Source organism: Aythya marila (assembly GCF_965140915.1).
Source record: "Aythya marila genome assembly, chromosome: 1".
Lineage (NCBI taxonomy): Eukaryota > Metazoa > Chordata > Aves > Anseriformes > Anatidae > Aythya > Aythya marila.
The window spans coordinates 193,132,039-193,151,043 of record NC_139042.1 but is presented as its reverse complement, the minus strand read 5'-3'; the positions used below and the strand labels follow the sequence as shown (position 1 = coordinate 193,151,043).

Here is a 19,005-nt window from a genome sequence, read left to right as displayed (position 1 = left end):
AAGCAGATTTTTGTCTTTTTCTGCTCAATAGTCCAGGAAGCAAACCCTTAAAAGTTAAACAACAACATCTGCTTCTACAATCTCCACAACTTCCCAGTGCCATCGAGGATGGCTGCCACATGTCTGAAATTAGAGACAAATGAACCACTGGGTCGACTTACGCTCTGGAGAAAGGCAAATGCCATCAAGGACTCAAGAGAAGTGTACCACAGCCCAAATGTTCACTAAAGTAAGCATTCCAGTGCTGCTCCAAAGCCAAGACCTTCAAGTTACAATGCAGAGAACCTAGAGACATAAAGCACATGTCTGGCATGGATCTGAATCCTTACTGAGAGAATATGCACTGGATCTTACCAGGGATATTAGCAACAAACCACACTTTGCAGGAGATTCTGGGATAAATCTCTACTAGTCCTTGTCAATAGCAATAAAGGCTCCCCAGGATGCAGCCTTCAAGAGCCAAAAAAACCACCAGTGCTGGCTTCTAACTCTGCCTCATTTCATTGTCTTCGTTTCAACTTTAAAGCTGCAATTCAAGACATGTAAAATAATGCGTTTTACAGTAAACAGGGCAATCTAAAATAACCTCAAAGTCTACTGACTGAGGTCTTCTCTGTCACTGAATTTACAGGTATACTGCTGCATGACCTAATTAATTAAACAAAATTTGATTAATAAGATACATGTCTAGCTCTTCTTTTAATCTTACTCATTTCATATTAAAATGATTGTATGTTAGCCAATGTGTGCCAGTAACACAACCTGTAGTACTTTCAGCAATAAATTTTTTTTGGAAAAAAATCATTATTTTTCAATAATTACTAAGACCTCCAAGAACACTTCTCTCTTCTAAAAACTTTTTATATAGGTTTAGTACATCACCTTTACTGTTTTTTCTTTAAAACAATGCATATATATATATATATATATATATATAAAACAAATATATATACACACACACATATATAAAAAATATGTATTTAAAGCTCTTCTCTAGGCCTTCCAGCAATATTCTAGAATACCTTCCCTGAAATAAGTCTGCCTACATCAGTTTGTTAAGTATATTAAGTACAATCTTCAAGGGGCAACACCTCTGTTCAATTATTTTCAGTATGCTCCATTTCTTTTAATGCAGACTTTTTAAAAGTCTTTATTAACCTTAGGTTCTTAAATCAAGTAGTTCAGAATTTAACTCTCGGTTGTTCAGTGTAACAGGATTGTGATGAAGTAAAAGGGATTGCATAAATAATGGAATAATGGAGAAAAGAGAAAAAAAAAGAAAAAAGGCCAGTGACTCACGGGATCTCTGCAGTTCACAAGCAAAACACTAATGCTGATGTTAATTGGTTAATTCCAGAGAGCTCAAAAAGTTCCTTCCAACACGGATTACTTCACTTTCATCTATAAAAAATACCATTTTGTCCAGCTGTTTAGTTTTACAATATCCTTTTACAGCTCTTCAGTCTCCTCAATCTCATTTAAAGGACGTATCACCAGCAAGTTCTTCCACCTCTGCTCTTTCTAGCCGAGTTCACAGAATGGTTGTTTTGGCTATGCTACCCTGTACCAAACTTGGACATTAAGATAAAGAATTCAAAACACTAATCCAGCATCTCACTTTACACTTCTTGCAGGAGTTTCACATGGCTCCTACGTGAAAACAGGACCAGCTTTCATACCACTCTCCAGACCAGGTGGTCACATCCAGGAAAGGGCACAACTACCGAAGGCTACCGCACAGCATTGTCAATAGCTATGGGTCAGAAATTCAGCAGCATTTATTTTCTGTTCTGTCATACACCCCTGTATAATGCACCAATGCTTATGGCACCCACTGTACCGATCAGCACACACAGAGAAGCTTTTCTGCTGTCACCGAAAGAACCATAAGATACCTGAAGCTGGACAAGAAAAAACTGAGTATAAGAGCAAGAAGCAAATTTTGGAGACAAAAAACATAAAAAACCCACACAGGACTGCTTGTCAAAACCCTGGAATTAGCATCCTACCCCTCCAATTAATTTAGAACGTCTTTTTCATAGTAATACTCTTTCAGATCATAAATTACTCAGTGGATGCTAAAAGCTGTATTTCCTTATTAGTGTTTTTTCACAGTTATTTCAGTCTGGGCCAAAGGTACCAGTGAGTTGTATGACTGCTTTTGAACATGAACACACTTGCTACTGGTTGGTTGTCAGCAGTCCATCCGTACAAACCCAAGGTAATACTTTGTTAATCTCTCCTTCAAAGTAAATACACTTTTACATTTTCCACTTACTGAGTTGCTTTGCTGTCAAGAAGACAGAAAGGGACACAGGATTTATGAAATCTATTTGTTGTTCGTAGTCAAGGCAAACTTTGCTGGTTCTTTTTTTTTTTTTTTTTCCCCATCAATGTATTTCACTGACACCATCCTCAGTACTAGCTCCCATTCATTATTTTGCAATCACCTTCGAATCAATTTGATTAAACTGAATTTTAAGAAGAAAAAACTTTAAAACTTCAAGCAAATCTAGTCATTCCAGTCACATTTTGCAATCATTTAAAAAACAAAAGCCAGGAACAAAACACTGGACAAATAACAAATAAACCACCAGATAAATAATAAATAAACCAGACCTTGAGATGAAGTTTTTCAGAGATTATTTGAGAGTAGTTTGTTAATCAATAACAAAAATTTCTAATTAAAGCAGTTTTGCTTAGAAATAAACAAAATAAAAGTTATCTAATTGTCATACTAATTGAGAAATAAATATCTGCACATTTCTGGTTTCTCAAATGAACAGCTTTCAATAGAATCTTAACTAATGTGATGTAACATGCCAATTATTTCAAAAATTAAACCATATAAGAGATATAAAAACAAATCTGTAAGTTCCTACATATAAATCCCATCAGAAAACAATCCATCATAACATCCAAATTCTGGTTAACATCAATCAGTATCACTCACTGTGCCACTTTGATAAAAGACAATCCAATATTATATTATAACAGCTTTAGGCTAGCTAGTATCTAACTAACAGGATTTATTTATTGTAATAGGTTAATTTAGTATAACAAGTTCAACTTGAAAAGCCCAGCTTCTAGAACAACTAATTTAACTTCCTTCTTTACAGGAAGCATGCCTATTGAAGGCATTCCTGATATTTTCTGTGGAAATAACACAAGATAACTGGACAAGTATCTGCAATGCCTCTGTCACGATTGTATGCAAGGATTCTTAAGAGAACCATACGCTGGTTTGGCACTGTAATTCAGGAAAGAAAACATTCACTTACCGCAGTGTGACTGGAAAACCTGTGGCTTGACTACCTGATTGCAGATATTGCACACTACAAGATAGAAATCATCATGAGCTGGATAATGGCCAAATAAGTGCATATCTGTGGGAAAGTTAAAAATATATACAAGAATTAGAAGTTATGCTTTAAATAGATGTTAAGAAAAAAAAAAAAAAGAAAATACTGTAGGGCCGTTACTGTTATATTAACTTATACAAAACAATTTTATACACTGCTCGATTAGGGCTTCTTACTACGTTAAAGAGACATTTTTCCCTCTTCTGGGTTTCACGGAGCTGTGCTAAAGCTGCAGCCACATCCCCTCGGTCTGAGTCTGAACAATGCTCACTGCCAACAAGTGGACTGAACGTTTCTGTACCGGTCAGCCACAGAAAGAGCAGAAGAATATGTCTTTTAGCATCCCTTCCTAAGGATTATGTTAGAAAACAGGATGCCTGAGTTAGGCTCCATGTTACAATATTCCGAGCATGACTACAGAGTGCTGGAGAAAGTCTCCTGCTTAAAAGCTGGTTAGAATAACCAAGGTCAGCTTAAACCAGTCAGAAACACCATCCCTGTTTTGAACCAGGTGTCATGATGTGAAATTCCCGATCCTTTGCAAACACCCCTCCTTGTCCAAATGCCCTCCCGTTTGGTTCCCTGACAAGCCACAGACGGTTCCTGAGGTATTTCCCAGTGACAGCATGAGGAATCGCATGAAATCAAATGATGGGACAGGCAAACGATGACAGGCACTTGTCCCTCCCAGCTGAAACACAGACTGCAAGGCATGCATTAAGCCATTACAGGCACCGAGCACAGTGGGCTTCCATTACTGCCGAAGGCCTCCCAGCTCTGACACCAGCAGTGAGTTAGCGCGTTTCACTGCCTTGCCGCAACTTAAGAACAAGTGTGTGGACTCATCCGCCAATTTTCAGCTCTGAAGGCAGTCAGTACGGTCACTCCTGTTCCTGTGACCGTGTTACCACACCCAGAGGTGCTAACGAAGGTGCTGCTGCCTTTGTGACCGCACGCCTCGCGCCAGCTGCACAGATCGCACTGCTCCCCGAGCAGGGCCGCGACATCTTCGCTTGCAGTCATTTACTCAAGGACGTCACCTCTTTGTTGAAGGATGACACTAAATGACATTCCAGGGTTATTCAGCAGCTTCCAAAATCTATTAGAGAACCTGCAAGTGCGACTTCTGACTCAGCCTGAAACGCCAACCTGGCACCTTTCAGGCAGGCGCTTTTCTGACAGGAAGAAAAATGGGGAGGTCCTCGGTGAGGACAAACACGCACGGCAGCAGCTGAGCGATAACCATCAGTGATGAAATCTTACTTCTGCAATACGTTTTCGATGTGCAAGTCATAGTTTTCTTTAAAAATAGCTATTTATCTCAAAAAGCAACTTTAGCAAGTACATTATATCACCAGTTCTTAACAAAAGCAAGCATTTGGGGCCTAGCATTATTTTAAGTGATTCTGCCCTGTGGTCTTCCCTGCTGTGCAGTTGCCTGTGATGGCAGTGCTGGCAGCCATGAAGTGGGAAGTGTCTCCAGGCCACGAGAAACCCACAGGGCCCAGGACAACCACTCTCATGCTAATTTAGGCAGCACCACAGGCAGATGCGAACAGGCTCACTAACACATCCCTGGGCATGAACCAGCACTCCCGACCCACAGATATTCCTTGGTCTGACACGATGAGAATTATTTGTTATCCCCTGAAAACCAAAAGCCTCTTTCTCTGTTACTGCTCTTACCAGGCCATGAAATCCCACTGAAAGGTTTACTAATTGCGACCCCTTCGCGGTGCTAGCCTTGGACTACCCAAGGCTTTAAATGCACCACAAATAGAAGGAAGCAATCAACACATTCAAGGTGAAACTTAAAGAACTGCAGTAGTTAAATATAACTACTCAGGTAATATTTTTGTGCCATTAGTGTTAGTACTGATGATGCCAACAGCAGGCCTGTTTTCTTTCTCGTTTTTCATGTGGATAAGCTCATGATCTTAAAGATCACTTTACATCAGCAACTCTTACACTGGCAAAATCTCATGTCCAATTGTAACACATAGATTCTCACTAACAGACTGACAACCTACACAGAAAAGAGTATTTCTCCATGGTATAATTTGATACAAATTCTCTGCTCAAAAGCAACCATTTCATTACACTTCCAAGATATTTCAAAAACGGTTAAAACATCTCAAAGACTCGAAACTTTTGTTCCTTCTGCTTGAATAGCCCAGTGACAATCTTGCTATGAAAACATGCAGGATTTGCCCTTTGCAAACACAAAAGATGCTTATACTTGCAAGTTTTTTTTCCATTTTAAATTCTTTAAGTCCATTTAGCCTTCACAGCTCTGTATGCTAGACTATAAAATATGCCTAGCCCTGAAGCATATGAAATCTGGCTGGGTCTGAGTCTGAGTTTTATGAAGTCTGGCTGCAGGGAGCAACTTATAAAGACGCATAAGGTAGTAATACTGCAGAAATCTATCCAAGGACATAGAGTAAGAAATCAGGTTAGTTCACAGGATCACTGAATCATCTGCTTTTTCCACCAGACGTGGTCAAGGAGCCAGAGCAGTAAAGGACAGGTTCTGGTACCTGTGAGCTCACTGCACAATCCTGGCAAACAGCAGACATTCAGGTTTTGGGGATACCCAGGTGGCAGAAGCTGAGATGCAAGGAAACTGCACAGATGCGTGAGAGATCACACCCAGAGGGTGCCGTGAGAAGCACAGCATCAAAGAGCTGATGTGGTGTACAAGATGTTCCGAAAGGCAGCGCCTCCAAAGTTTTTTTCAGTTTGCAGATTCTTAGAAATAGTCCAGTGGAGGTGAAAAACCTCTACTATAAACGTGGGCCGTTGGATACTAAGTTGATTTACTAGCCACCTGTCAAAAGTCTACTTAAACTAACCCAAGAATCGCAAGGATTGAAGACCAGAAGTTGGAAATCAGAAGCAGAAAGACTACACAAATAAATTGTTACTATTTAATCACAGTACCTGCAAAACAAACTGAAGACTATCATTCAGACTGGATTCCTTAAAAACTCATTACGCAGGAATTTGTAAGAGGGAAAATTCATCATGTCCAAACAGGTTGAACTAACCCTGGTAGTTCCATCAATGCTAACAAGATTGGCACAAATTGGTCTTCACGATTAAACTCATGATCCACAAGCACGCACACAGTATATATAAATTATTTTTTAATTAAAAACAGTACCAAGCATTAGTTTTGTCTCGCCAGAAATTCCAATCAGGGACTCACTTTATTAGGTGTGACAGTATTACAAATGCAATCCGTATCATAGAGAATTGGGAATGAAGAAAACAAGGAAAGTACAAAATGATAAAGAAAGCAGAAAATAAACAAGCATACATCTTTTTATAGATGTTTTCTTGTTTTTAATAAGAACAGCCTAATGCTAGTATGTCCTACTCGAAGCAGCCAGGACTAAAGGGTGATTTTGGACAAGGAATTTGTTCTCAGATCTGATTACAGCCATTTGACAATCTAGATCTTTTTATGTGCAGCAAAAAAGACAACAGCCTCTCCAAAGATTTATCTTCTCGAGCCAACCATCACACCTCCTTGGCTGCTAAGCTGGAAGCAACAGCGATAAGCTTCTCAGGAAAGGTTAACTGTGGAGAAGAGAACAGAAAACAGCCCTTTCCAAAGCTAACTCAGGAAAGCCCTCTTCAGGAGAGAAGGTAAGAACATGGAAGAAGAAGACGGCAGATAATCCATGAATAGGGCGAGCACCTACCAAATGATACTGAAATCATTATTAAAGCACAGAAAGAACAGGGAGGGACAGAAGAGAGAAGGAGGATTGTGAAGAGTATTTGTTTTCTACTGACACTGTCAGAGTCTGTGGCCCACTTGTTTCCTACCTGCAAATACAGACAGCTACAAGTCCAAGGCAGAAGAAGAGCTGCCCACTGCTTCTAACGAGTAAAAGCTGTCCATGGCCCCCATCACAGTTACCTCATTTTACCAGAAGATGCTTTCAGCAGACTGGGAGTACGGTCTTGATGGAAGAACGAACAGAAAACTGATTTTCCAGTCCCCACAGGCTTTGTGGAAGGGTTCTCTCTATATACGCCTCTCCTCGTAGTACCAAATCATTGTCCCCTCAGAATGAAATCTTTTGGCCAGCCAGGTCCGTGATAGCAAACACTGACAACAGCCTTGCTTGAAAAGGAGCTATTTGACTAACAGGATGCGGAGTGTCCCATATCATGTGAAAAATATGCAAGATACGTGAAAATCAGAGACAGTGAATGCTGACTGTAGGAAACCTGACGTTCCTAGATTAAAATCTTAACCCAAATATTACTGTGTGTATACTTTGCCATGGTGCTTGGGAAACAAATGCAACTTCTGCTTGTAGTTTTATCACTAACATTTGCAAATAAAAAGACAGCTGTAGCCACATGACACAGTTTTGTAAGACATCAGCTTCGTAAAATGTGCATTGAAAACACAAATACCATAGAAACAAAAGAAAATGTTGCTTCTACAAACCGTGGCAGGAACATAAAAATGCAGGTGTCAAATACGACTTTTTATCTTCTACGACAACACACACAAAGGAATTATTTTTAGTTACAATCAAAGCCAGATGACTTATATGAAGTTCCTGCTCTGACATTATATAATTCATAATCACTTACATCCTACCATACAATAAAACACAAGCTAGAAGTAATCTAAAACACTCTTCCACTGCAGAATTAAGGTTGTTGAGCGGCAAGATCTCATAATATTGCGTGGGAAATTAAATTTTTAATGATGATCTTTTGCTATAAATTATACACACTTTAAACATTCTCCTATATATCAGCTGCTTCACTAAGTGTTCGCACAAAGCCTGCTTTAAAAAATATTAGTGATGCATATGGGAAAGAAGAGGGGGGAGGAGGAGAGATGGAGAAAGAATATTCAACTAACACTGGTTTAAAAACTAATAAAGAAAAACTTAGAAAAGGCAGTGAAGAGAATTGTAATGGGAAAAAAAGAAATCCATGTGCAGACACAGACTTCCAAATTCTGTGTCTAGGAACTTGCTCAGTATTTCCCTCTTGTTCCACAGAAGTGAAAAATCCATGCATCATTCAAAAATGTGGGAAAGCAAAGAATCTTTCAGTGTATTACATTACTTTCACATTTGAGATTTCTTAAAAAAAAATAAGTAATTTGAATGTTGACTTGAAACTGAAACAATATATTCAGGGTATTACTCAGAGAGCAGTTGAATGTGCTTGCATAGACAGGATAGCCTTATCTCAGATATAAGCGTCACACTCCTTGCATCAGCTTTCTTCTCCACCAAGTACAATTTTCCTTCGTTTTCTACTTTTCATGAAAAAAAAGGTAAGTTGTTCAGTAACTATTTATCCTATATCAACTGCATTTTACCCCTGAAAATGTTGAAGTCAGAGATGCAATTAATCACAGAATTATTTAAGCTGAGGAACCTCTGGATGTCATTAGTCCAAGCCCTTGCTCAAGTCATGGGTAACTTCAGGGTCAGAGCGACAAAGTAATGATCAAGCTGACTCTTCTGATGAATAAAGGCAGGTCATGGCTGAAGTAACCATGAAAATGAGGAAAAAGCAAAATTAAATATTCAGGACACAACTAACATAGAGCCAAACACAACTGTCCTAAGTCCTGAGCGATGTGCTTTGGGTGTTAGTATAAGGAACCAAAGACTGTGTATGATAAAAACACAAGTATTAATGAGAATAATACAGAAATATTGGACTTTTCAACAATAATAAATTAAACAAAACCATGACCAAGACAGAAAAAATGCAGGGAAACAAGAAACAGCAAATAGAACAGACAAGAGTCAGAGTGGTAAAAGGTCTAGCTGGTGACACCTTCAAACCAGACTGGGAACATTGAATGGCATGCTGCCTCCCAGGTCAGAGCAATCATGAGGATGCTGGCAATCCTAAAGAACATTGGCAATTTTCCATTAATTACAGTTTGTACAGGAAATACCACCCCCAATGACTTTGAAAGATTTTGCACTACACTGCATTAGGTAGGCATCTTGAAATTGCGTCGGGTATGGAAGTGGTGCCTTCCGTTCCCAAAGACCCATAACAAATGAAAAAAAACATACAGAAGTGGGAAATTAGAGATCTAAACAAGTGTAGCGGATTCATAGTATCTGTGGATTTTTCAGAACAACAAATTGCTTGTAGAGATTAGAAAGTGCCCTATGCTGACATTGCTGTTTTGGACAGGACACTGCATCAAGAGAAAAGAAACATAGGACAATGAGAAAATAACCAAAATAAGAGCAAGAAAGAGCTCTTCTTGCATAATTCTGAAGCCCTTGATTAAATTTATGCAGACTGTTTGCAGTCCCAGCCAATATTAATTTGGCAACACAGGATGAGAATTGCCTGGACTATCAGACTAATGCACCATAAGAATATAGGAAGAGAAAATGCAGAACTTGCATATCAGAAAGTACGCTGCATACCTGTGACACCAAGAAACCTCAGCTTTCCACACCTTAAGATACCTAAAGGGTAAGAAATTTGCTAATGCAAGTTCTTCCTCCTTGAAAAACTAATTTCTTAACACTTGCTAATATGGAGGCAGGCACCCTGTACCTCCTGGGGCAGGCAGAAGACAGCTCAGCTCATCTGCCTATGGAGTCTTTATTGCCCTCCCTGTACAATAAGACAAAGCACAGCCTCCAACACAGAATAAACCAGCAAAGTGCACAGCTGCTCTTGTATTTGCAAAGGCAATTGATTTCTTCTGTAACAACTTTCTTTCCATAACATTTTATGACACTCAAAATATGTTATTTTGCAGTTTTCTGTTTCAGTTGTAAATCAGGCTTCCAAAAGAATTTAGACCAATCAAAGTTAGGCACTGGTACTCCCCTGTGCCATCAATTGTCTGATTACACAAGGAGTCACGTTCAGAAAACTCTGAACTAGGAGCAACATAGCAAGAGGAAGGACAAAACAAAACAGGAAAACGTTTTCTGGCAGTTGAATTCCCTGAGCTGTCCCGTTGCAGAGCCTGATGACCACTGCTAACAGCACAAGGGAGGGGAAGGAAATGCACAGCCCAGCACTGGAGAGCAGGAGGACCCACAGCAGGTAAAACTGCAGCAGAGCAGCTGAGCCTTGCCAGCTTGCTCTGGAATCTCTCACACAGGTATCTGTGAAACGTTCAAGGAGGGCACTAAGCTCCAGAAGCAGCTTTGTAAAAATAAAGTTACTTGTGGCTCAATTAAAGACGGCAGAAAGCAAATGGATTAATTTGTACTGTAAAATTATTCTGAACCACATCATCTTTTATACAGTTCTTTAAACATTTCTAACACTTCAGATTACTAAATTGATCTTTAAAACTGAGTTCCCACTTTACCATTTAACTCCTCAATTATTTTCTGCAATGTAACCAGACAGGTTAATTTTTACCTTTTCAGTTCCTGAGCACGCTGGCTCTCCTGCCTGTCCCTCCATGACCAAGCCTCCTCTCTTTCTGATGCAAAGGGTGTTGGCAATAACGCTAAGAAACCAGAGCATGTTCAGAAGGGGCCACGTGTCACTGGGGTCTGTTTGGATGGTTACGTGAATTTCTGTTAACACTTCGTTGTTAATTCTTTATAATGAGATTTCCTACCACAGGGCAAATACAAGCATTTGCACAGGGCAAATACATTGCATATGGTTGCTGCAGCTCAGGACTGGAGAGGATGGAGGTGGCCCTGCGAAGGAGCAGCCGGGGCAGAGACAGACCTTCCCCTGCACTGCCCCTTCTCTTCTGAGCCTGCATCCAAGAATTTGGAGAGCAAGACAAGGCTGAAAGGCAAAGGCAAAGGAGTTCAGCAGGGTGACGGGCAATAAAACCCGTGCTAAGGGATCAGAAACATTGCCTAGAGATGGATTGTAAAGTTAAGGCTTATAAATACTATCTATCTCAATTCACTATTTAAAATTAAGTGCAGTGTAAAGTATAATCATAATGTATGAACATGCAGCAACTGTAACAACCCCGGTTACATAAAATACAGTCTACAAAATTGTGACTGTTCTTAAGTTTTTCTTTAATGATTAGATTACACTGCAGGTAAATTAATCTTAAGGATATTAATTGTTAGGACCCTGTCCATATCCAGAAGCAGTGATGACATCCCATTTGTAGAACACACAGCACAACTACTCCTGAGCTTCTATATACAGAGAATATGGGGAAGAAGCCCTGCTCAGGAGACCTTCTTACCCCACCAAAGCAGTAGCTTTCCTTTAGATGCTCACAGATATCACTATTGAAACCACCAAAGAGTGAACACGTCCACACACAGGTGTGCACACATGGGAGACAGAATATGCAGGAGGACTGCCTGTCTATTCATCAGACTTCTGATTGCTGCAGTGCCCACAGCCAGGCCAAAACGGAGGAAAGGCTGGAAAGCATCTTCATTTCCCTCATAACTCAAAGTCACTGCCACACACTTGACTAGAGCCTCCACGAACGTAGCAAGAGAACAATTCTTCCTCCCTTGAACATGTATCAAGAGGAGGCTTGTTGCAAATGAGACTTGTCAGCACAAGTGGTATCCATCATGGATGATGGGACTGCATTTCAGTTCGGATTGATGTGTGGCTCTCCAGAATTAGACGTCTGACCTTTAGCAACAGATACAGGGTTTCACCACACACAGACTTTCTCAGAGACCTCCACAGCAGGTGGGCTCTGCCAGCTTTTCTGCTGGGACAGCACACCTTGACACTGAAAAAAAAAACAACACAAAAAAAACCAAGAAGAGATCTCATGTCTGCCAGTTAGCTACAATAAGTGACTGAAATAGAGTTTCAGCTTCTGATTTTCTGTCAGGAAAAGCTTTCTGATACACCAAACACACCGAAAAGGCAAGGAAACAACCTGAACATACTGGGACTGCAGAAGTAGAAGGGTGAGGATCTAGAGATACTAAAAGCCAGCTGAAATGTTTGGTGCCTTTTTAATGTTTTTCTCAGTATTTCACAGAATTTTCTAACATTTTTAAGCTACAGAAGTACTCAAACTATGAAGAGGGTACCTGAGACCTCTCCTCAGCTTTCACTTTTGGCATTACAATGGCTGATGATTACCACAGGGCAACGGCTTGGTATCACCATTCTTCGTGAGAGTAGTGGGCAACCCTTGCTGAAGATCGAGACTAACAGGGTTTAAAAAAGGATATCAGACTTCTGCAAGGCAGGAGAGTCTTGACAAGCTAAATAAATTACGAAGTGAAGAGCCAAAGCTGAAAACAGTATCAGTGACAATCAGGGAACCTTTTTCTGGAAAGACGAGCCATGCAAATGCTCCTATTGTAGGCCTACCTCTTTTTGGTAGTTTGGCACTAGGCATTTGGCTAAGAATGCTAACGGGGAAGGAGGTTTCTCTTTTAGCAGTTGTGAAGAATGTCTTCTCTATTCCTCTACAGCCATCCATCCAAACACAGATGATTTCCAAGATTGCCAAGATAGGCACCGAGCCAGCCAGCAGGGCAAACAGTGCTTGGGGAGTGGAAAAAAAAAAGTTTTTCCAGTTCCTTGGAAGTGAAACACACAGAATTTGAAGTGGGTTGCTATACAGCCTCCCTTACACTTTCTTTATCAGACTCACATCTTCTTTCTGTCTGAGCTTCTCGGTCAGCATTTGGTGTGATCCCACTTGGAGCCCGACTGTTCCGAGCAGCAGGGCCTAGTCCAGAGGGCAGCCACTGGATCACAGTGGTCAAAACAAAAGATAAGGGAAAAAGGGTTGAGGATGCACACGTTTATTAACTTGAGCTAAACGCAGGATATTCACCAACTCCTGACTTCGTACAGACTGTCAAAAATACTCAGTCACCCCTACAACTGATATGTACCACAGCAGTGGGACCGACAGCGACACTGATCCCAAGAACCTGTTCCATCTGCATAAGACATTTCCTCCCTACAGTACACCATCAAAAAAAAAAAAAAAAAAAAAAAAAAAAAAAAAAAAGCCTTTTTAAAAGAAGAAAAAAATATTAATGCATTTTTATTCAGGAGAAAATGCAGGTCTTTCTCTACTTCAAAGCAAATCTTGCAAATACCTTTTAATGTTCAAATTTAGTCGACAATTGCTAGCTGACTACCTCGAGGAACACAATGAGCTATTGTGGGGTTATTAGAATAGCTGAGAAACTGCCAGAGTGACCAGAGACATTTTTTTTAGTTCTTGTTCACCAGAAATGTCACTTCTGATTGTGGCTAGACAAAGAGGTGAGAAGACAACATCAATTATTGTCAACTACTGCTCTTCATTACAGCACAATAATCCTACGGGTTCACTATAATCAATAAATATTTACTAATGACATAGATAGTTTATTACTTAATTTCAAACCAGCAGGCTTTCTGCATGGATTTAGTGCAAAGATTTGAAATATTTTGTTATGCGAGTCAAAATAAATACCTGAAATCAAAAGAAATTAATAACCCTTCTCCAAATTACACAACCAATGTACTACAGATCACCTTTGCAATAGGTCATGGGTCACAGTGAACTTGAAAGTGTTTTTTCCCTTATTTTTCCCCATTTGCTAAAACAATAGCTTAACAATAATTTAGCAGTTTAATACAAGATCGAGTGATCTGAAAAAATAAAATTTGAAAAGAAAGTAATGTATCTGATACTTATTAATGTTTTACCTCTTCCCCCTCCTCCTTTTTTTTTTTTTATTTAAAAGAAATGTTGAATACATCTATGTTAGGGGCTCCTGCGTACGGAGAAAAAAAACAAACAGAAATGTTTTAGATACAATTAATTTGTAATAAATTGTTTTAGTAAATCCATCATCTGAAGTGCTAGTAACGAAATCCTACAAGGAGTGCAGGTTTGCTTATTTCCTTGACAATACAAACCAATAAAAGTATGTTCACTCCATAATCAGTCCTCAGGAGAAAATCCCACTAGTGAAAAAACAAAAAACCCTTCACTCCTATTTCTTCTGTGCAGACTGCCATGCAACAGACCTGAATCCTCCAACTGGCATTTTCATCATAAACACCCTGCAAGACACAACTGGCACCGATGTGCGGGCCTGGAAAGCTGCATTATCTTCTGCAGAAGAGCAACTCTGGTTTAGGGCAGTACAACTGGACTGGAGGAGAGCTGGCTTCGTTCCTGGCTCCAGAACAACATACTTGTATGACCCTGATTAGATTTTTCTGTGCCTCAGTATCCCATCTCTAAAATCAGGATAATATGCTCTTTGTCTGCCTTGCCTGTTTAGATTGCAGCCTTTCTGTATTCTCTTACTATTTGTCCATACACTGCAGCCACAGTGGGGCCCTTCTTTTTGGCTGGGCCTCCTCTGTTACTACTGAACAGGGAATGAATAAGATAACTCTTGGTATGTTTTAGGACTGCTCTGTGACAATTGCGATGCTACTGCAAGGACTTAAAGAAGTCTTCATAACCTTTACAGGAGCATTTTCAGACCCAACTGGCACACATCGTTACAAAAAAAATCATAGAATCATCATAGAATCATAGAATATCCTGAGTTGGAAGGGACCCTTAAGGATCATCAAGTCCAACTCTTGACACCGCACAGGTCTACCCAAAAGTTCAGACCATGTGCCTAAGTTCACAGTCCAATCTCTTCTTAAATTCAGACAGGCTCGGTGCAGTGACCACTTCCCTGGGGAGCCTGTTCCAGTGTGCAACCACCCTCTCTGTGAAGAACCCCCTCCTGACGTCCAGCCTAAATTTCCCCTGCCTCAGCTTAACCCCGTTCCCACGGGTCCTGTCACTGGTGTTAATGGAGAAAAGGTCTCCTGCCTCTCGACACCCTCTTACGAGGAAGTTGTAGACTATGATGAGGCCTCCTCTTCTCCAGGCTGAACAGGCCCAGTGACCTCAGCCGTTCCTCGTACGTCTTCCCCTCCAGGCCTTTCACCATCTTCGTAGCCCTCCTCTGGACACTTTCCAACAGTTTCATGTCCTTTTTATACTGTGGTGCCCAGAACTGCACACAGTACTCGAGGTGAGGCCGCACCAGCGCAGAGTAGAGCGGGACAATCACCTCCCTTGACCTACTAGCGATGCCGTGCTTGATGCACCCCAGGACACGATTGGCCCTCCTGGCTGCCAGGGCACACTGCTGGCTCATATTCAACTTGCTGTCTATCACGACCCCCAGATCCCTCTCTTCTAGGCTGCTCTCCAGCGTCTCATCGCCCAGTCTGTACATGCAGCCAGGGTTTCCCCGTCCCAGGTGCAGGACCCGGCACTTGCTCTTATTGAACTTCATGCGGTTGGTGATCGCCCAGCTCTCCAACCTGTCCAGATCCCTCTGTAAGGCCTTTACGCCCTCATTTGAGTCCACAACTCCTCCAAGTTGGTGGAGAAATATTCTTCTTTGTCGACGTTATAGAAAACTATTATGTATGCTTTACAGAAGTCACACTTTTTGAGTAAGAACCTATATATACTAAAGGTTACTGCTCTCAAAGTATCATTTGCTGCTAAGGAAAGTCTGCTTCCTCATACGCAACAACTCAGGCATCAGAAAACTTATAGAAATCTCAAATCTAGTTCCTTCTCTCCCAAATTGTTCCACACATTTTTACAATCAAGTTACTATTTCTTTATGACAAATAAAGAAAATCCCTGCTGCTTTAGTACACCTAGGATGCAATATCCAGCAGTGAAGTGCAAGTTTGGCAAATATCATCTTATACCACTAGGTTGCTACTTTGAAGTAAATGACTAATGGTTAGCCTTGTCCATCAAACATTTGGTGTCTACTCTATAAATAAGTTTAAGTAAATTTTCCAACAAGACAATAGTGACTGAATGAATTCATTGGGGCACTTTCTATGCAGCCACAAGCACCAATTTCAAATTCTTCCAATAATTGCCTGTCTTCTCCCAATCTCCAAGTTCTCATCAATCATTCTGTTTTGTTACTCCGACTCTCTCTTAAAAAGACTGAGAGCATCTTTTAATATAGGAATTCTCCTCTTACTGAAGATCCAAGGTGCCTGCTGGTTCCTAATTGATAGCTGGATATTACATGAAACTGTATTGTACTACTATTTTAGAAGTACACAATACTTCCTACGCCTCTCTGAGAAGTTACTTTCAGACAGACTTCCAACAAAATCATGTTTTATCTCCTTCTCTCTTTCCTGTAATGATGACTTTTACATTGTATTTCCAAAAGATCCTGGAAGTGTTTAGTGGCTTGAAAACATCCAGCCACCTCATTCAACAATTGGCAATAGACAGGGAGGGTAAAGATGTCCCCACCTTACAATGCCTCGTACGTGTACAAATCTCTATCTATCTATCCCAAAAAAAAAGGGACTTCTAAACACAAGTCTCAGAATTTGCTCACAAAATGCTACGTGAACTCAGAGTTGCAGCTGTTTCCACAGTCTATTTCACAAAATACAGCACGCGTGAAGAATTTTTGTAGTCAATATTGCAAAAGCCTAGAAGATGGCAGCTAGGAGGTTAAGCCTGGAGCCATCCCTCCTTTTCTTTTTCCTCCGCACAACTCCAAATGACACGAACTTTATTCTCATCCTTGTTGATGTGCAGATTGAGGTACCACTTCAGCACTCATCTGGGCTTTTATTTCAGTGAGAGGGTTTTATGCCGAAGAAAAATACGTGAGAGAAAGGTCATTAATGGATAACAAGATGTAGAAATATGAACGAGCAACTTCTTAATCAAAGTTCGAACATCCAAAAACTCTACCTCAAGGCCACTCAGACAAAACAGTTGAAAGAGGAGATCTATTTCTAGCAGATTAAAGAGCAGTCTTTAGTTCCACTAACACACAACTCCAGAAAACAGCTCTCTCGTTTAAAAATTCCGCTCTCAAGGGAATCATTATCCTCGCAAGTACGATCAGTCAAATGTTTTCCTCTCTCAAAAAAGCATACATATGTAATCAGTTCTTACACCGAGATACATATAGTACAGTTACGTGCAGACCACAAACATCTCCAGAATAAGAATATGCTCCTGCTGGTACACGTTAAGTATAGATAAACTAGACTGGCAACGCGGCACGTGGTAGTGGTACAGTGAGCTCTTCCCCGTTCACTCACTAAGGAATCACAGAACTGTAGGGGTTGGAAGGGACCTCCAGAGATCATCGGGTCCAGCCCCCCTGCCAAAGCAGGTTCCCTACAGCAGGCTGCCCAGGTAGGCATCCAGAAGGGCCTTGAATAGCTCCAGAGGAGACTCCACAACCTCCCTGGGCAGCCTGTCCCAGTGCTCCGTCACCCTCACCGTGAAGAAGTTCCTTCACGTGGAAGACCAGGAGATAGAAGCACCTTTGCTGGACTACCCAGGGCCATGCTAAAAGCCTGCTGCACACCTCGGGGAGTTCTTACCTCACACAACCCTGACAGAGAACATGGCCATGAATGGCACAAGGGCCAGCACAAGCCCAGATGGCACAAGAATAACCATCAAGGCTTCGATCTGAGCACCCTAAAACATACGTACACATTGCATTCAGAGGTATTCCCCTCCTTCCTTCAGTGGTACTTCCCACCAAGTTATAGTTTAGTACAGATACAAGATCAATGACAATGTAAAGCCTCAAAATAAAGCTATGTGGTTAAAGCCATCATCCTATAAAGGACCAAACCCTTGTGATGAGACATACTAGTAAGATTCACTGCCTAGATAAGAGAAAAATTATGTATTCTTCGTTATCGCTGCATCAGGCAAAATAGGTCTTAAGAAACTTGAAGAGCTTTTGCCAACTAAAGAATGAATAAAAGAAACCATAAGAAGTTCCCCCTATGAAATATTACGCTATTTCAGCTCTGAAGGCTTTCAAAAAATTCAAAGAGCAAATTTAAAGAAACCTGCAAATCTGGTAGTACTGAAACAGCAAAAGGAGGAAATGAAAAAGCAATGGAAGAAGCATGTGCTATTTGTATATGTCAAAAAAGATCATCTCTGCTTCTCATGCTGCACAGTACATCCTAATACTACAAATCATCAGTTTAATATTGCCACTTAAAGGCATATACACTAATATAATAAAAGCTATAAATAGGGCTCTTTCCTTTAATGAGGGAAAGTAGTTTATTAGTTCAATCACATTATTGTGCTATTTCATTTTCTGCCACCTATTGAATATTGCAGAAACCTTATTGTGATGTGCGCACGTAATTCTCACTATGTCGTTTAACACACAAAATCATTTCATGATTTCATTATTACAATTGCAAATGAAGACTCTGAAACTTAGAACTTTGGAGTGTTTTTTTTTTTTTTTTTTTCCTGGACAGGTTAAAAACGGTGGCGTTTGGGGCATGAAATCCTTAAAATAAGGGAAGATAATTGTTTTTCTTTCCTCTGCCTTAAACATATGACTACAACAAACCTTCCAGCCCACTTTTTCACAACGTTACTTCATTTTCCACTATTTGGCAGCAGCAGTAACTTACTAGGACTTCATGGTGTAACACAAATATCACAAGGTAGCGTTTCTGAGGGCTGAGGAGCCTTTCTGTTTGAAGGAAGACCACTGCGTGCAATGGAGAATCAGCATGCTGATTCATTTCTTGTGATGTGCTACACTGACCTAAAAAGCAAGGAGGTTTTACAGCCATTGAGCAAGCCTCTCAAAGCAACCCCAAGACAGGTTTCCTCATGGCA

At 40.5% G+C, this 19,005-nt stretch overlaps 1 protein-coding gene across 4 annotated transcripts in view; it reads right to left on the bottom strand.

Annotated features, from left to right (window-relative positions):
• Nucleotides 1-19,005, bottom strand: part of ATXN7L1 (ataxin 7 like 1) — a 115,417-nt gene that overhangs the window by 71,501 nt on the left and 24,911 nt on the right. For 3 of the 4 annotated variants that reach the window (XM_082757079.1, XM_082757080.1, XM_082757078.1), the window contains exon 3: nucleotides 3,282-3,386. The exons of the other annotated variant lie outside the window; for it this stretch is intronic. In XM_082757079.1, coding sequence (XP_082613205.1) covers nucleotides 3,282-3,386 — 105 coding nt within the window. The remainder of the gene's footprint in view (nucleotides 1-3,281; nucleotides 3,387-19,005) is intronic. 4 annotated transcript variants of the gene reach the window in all.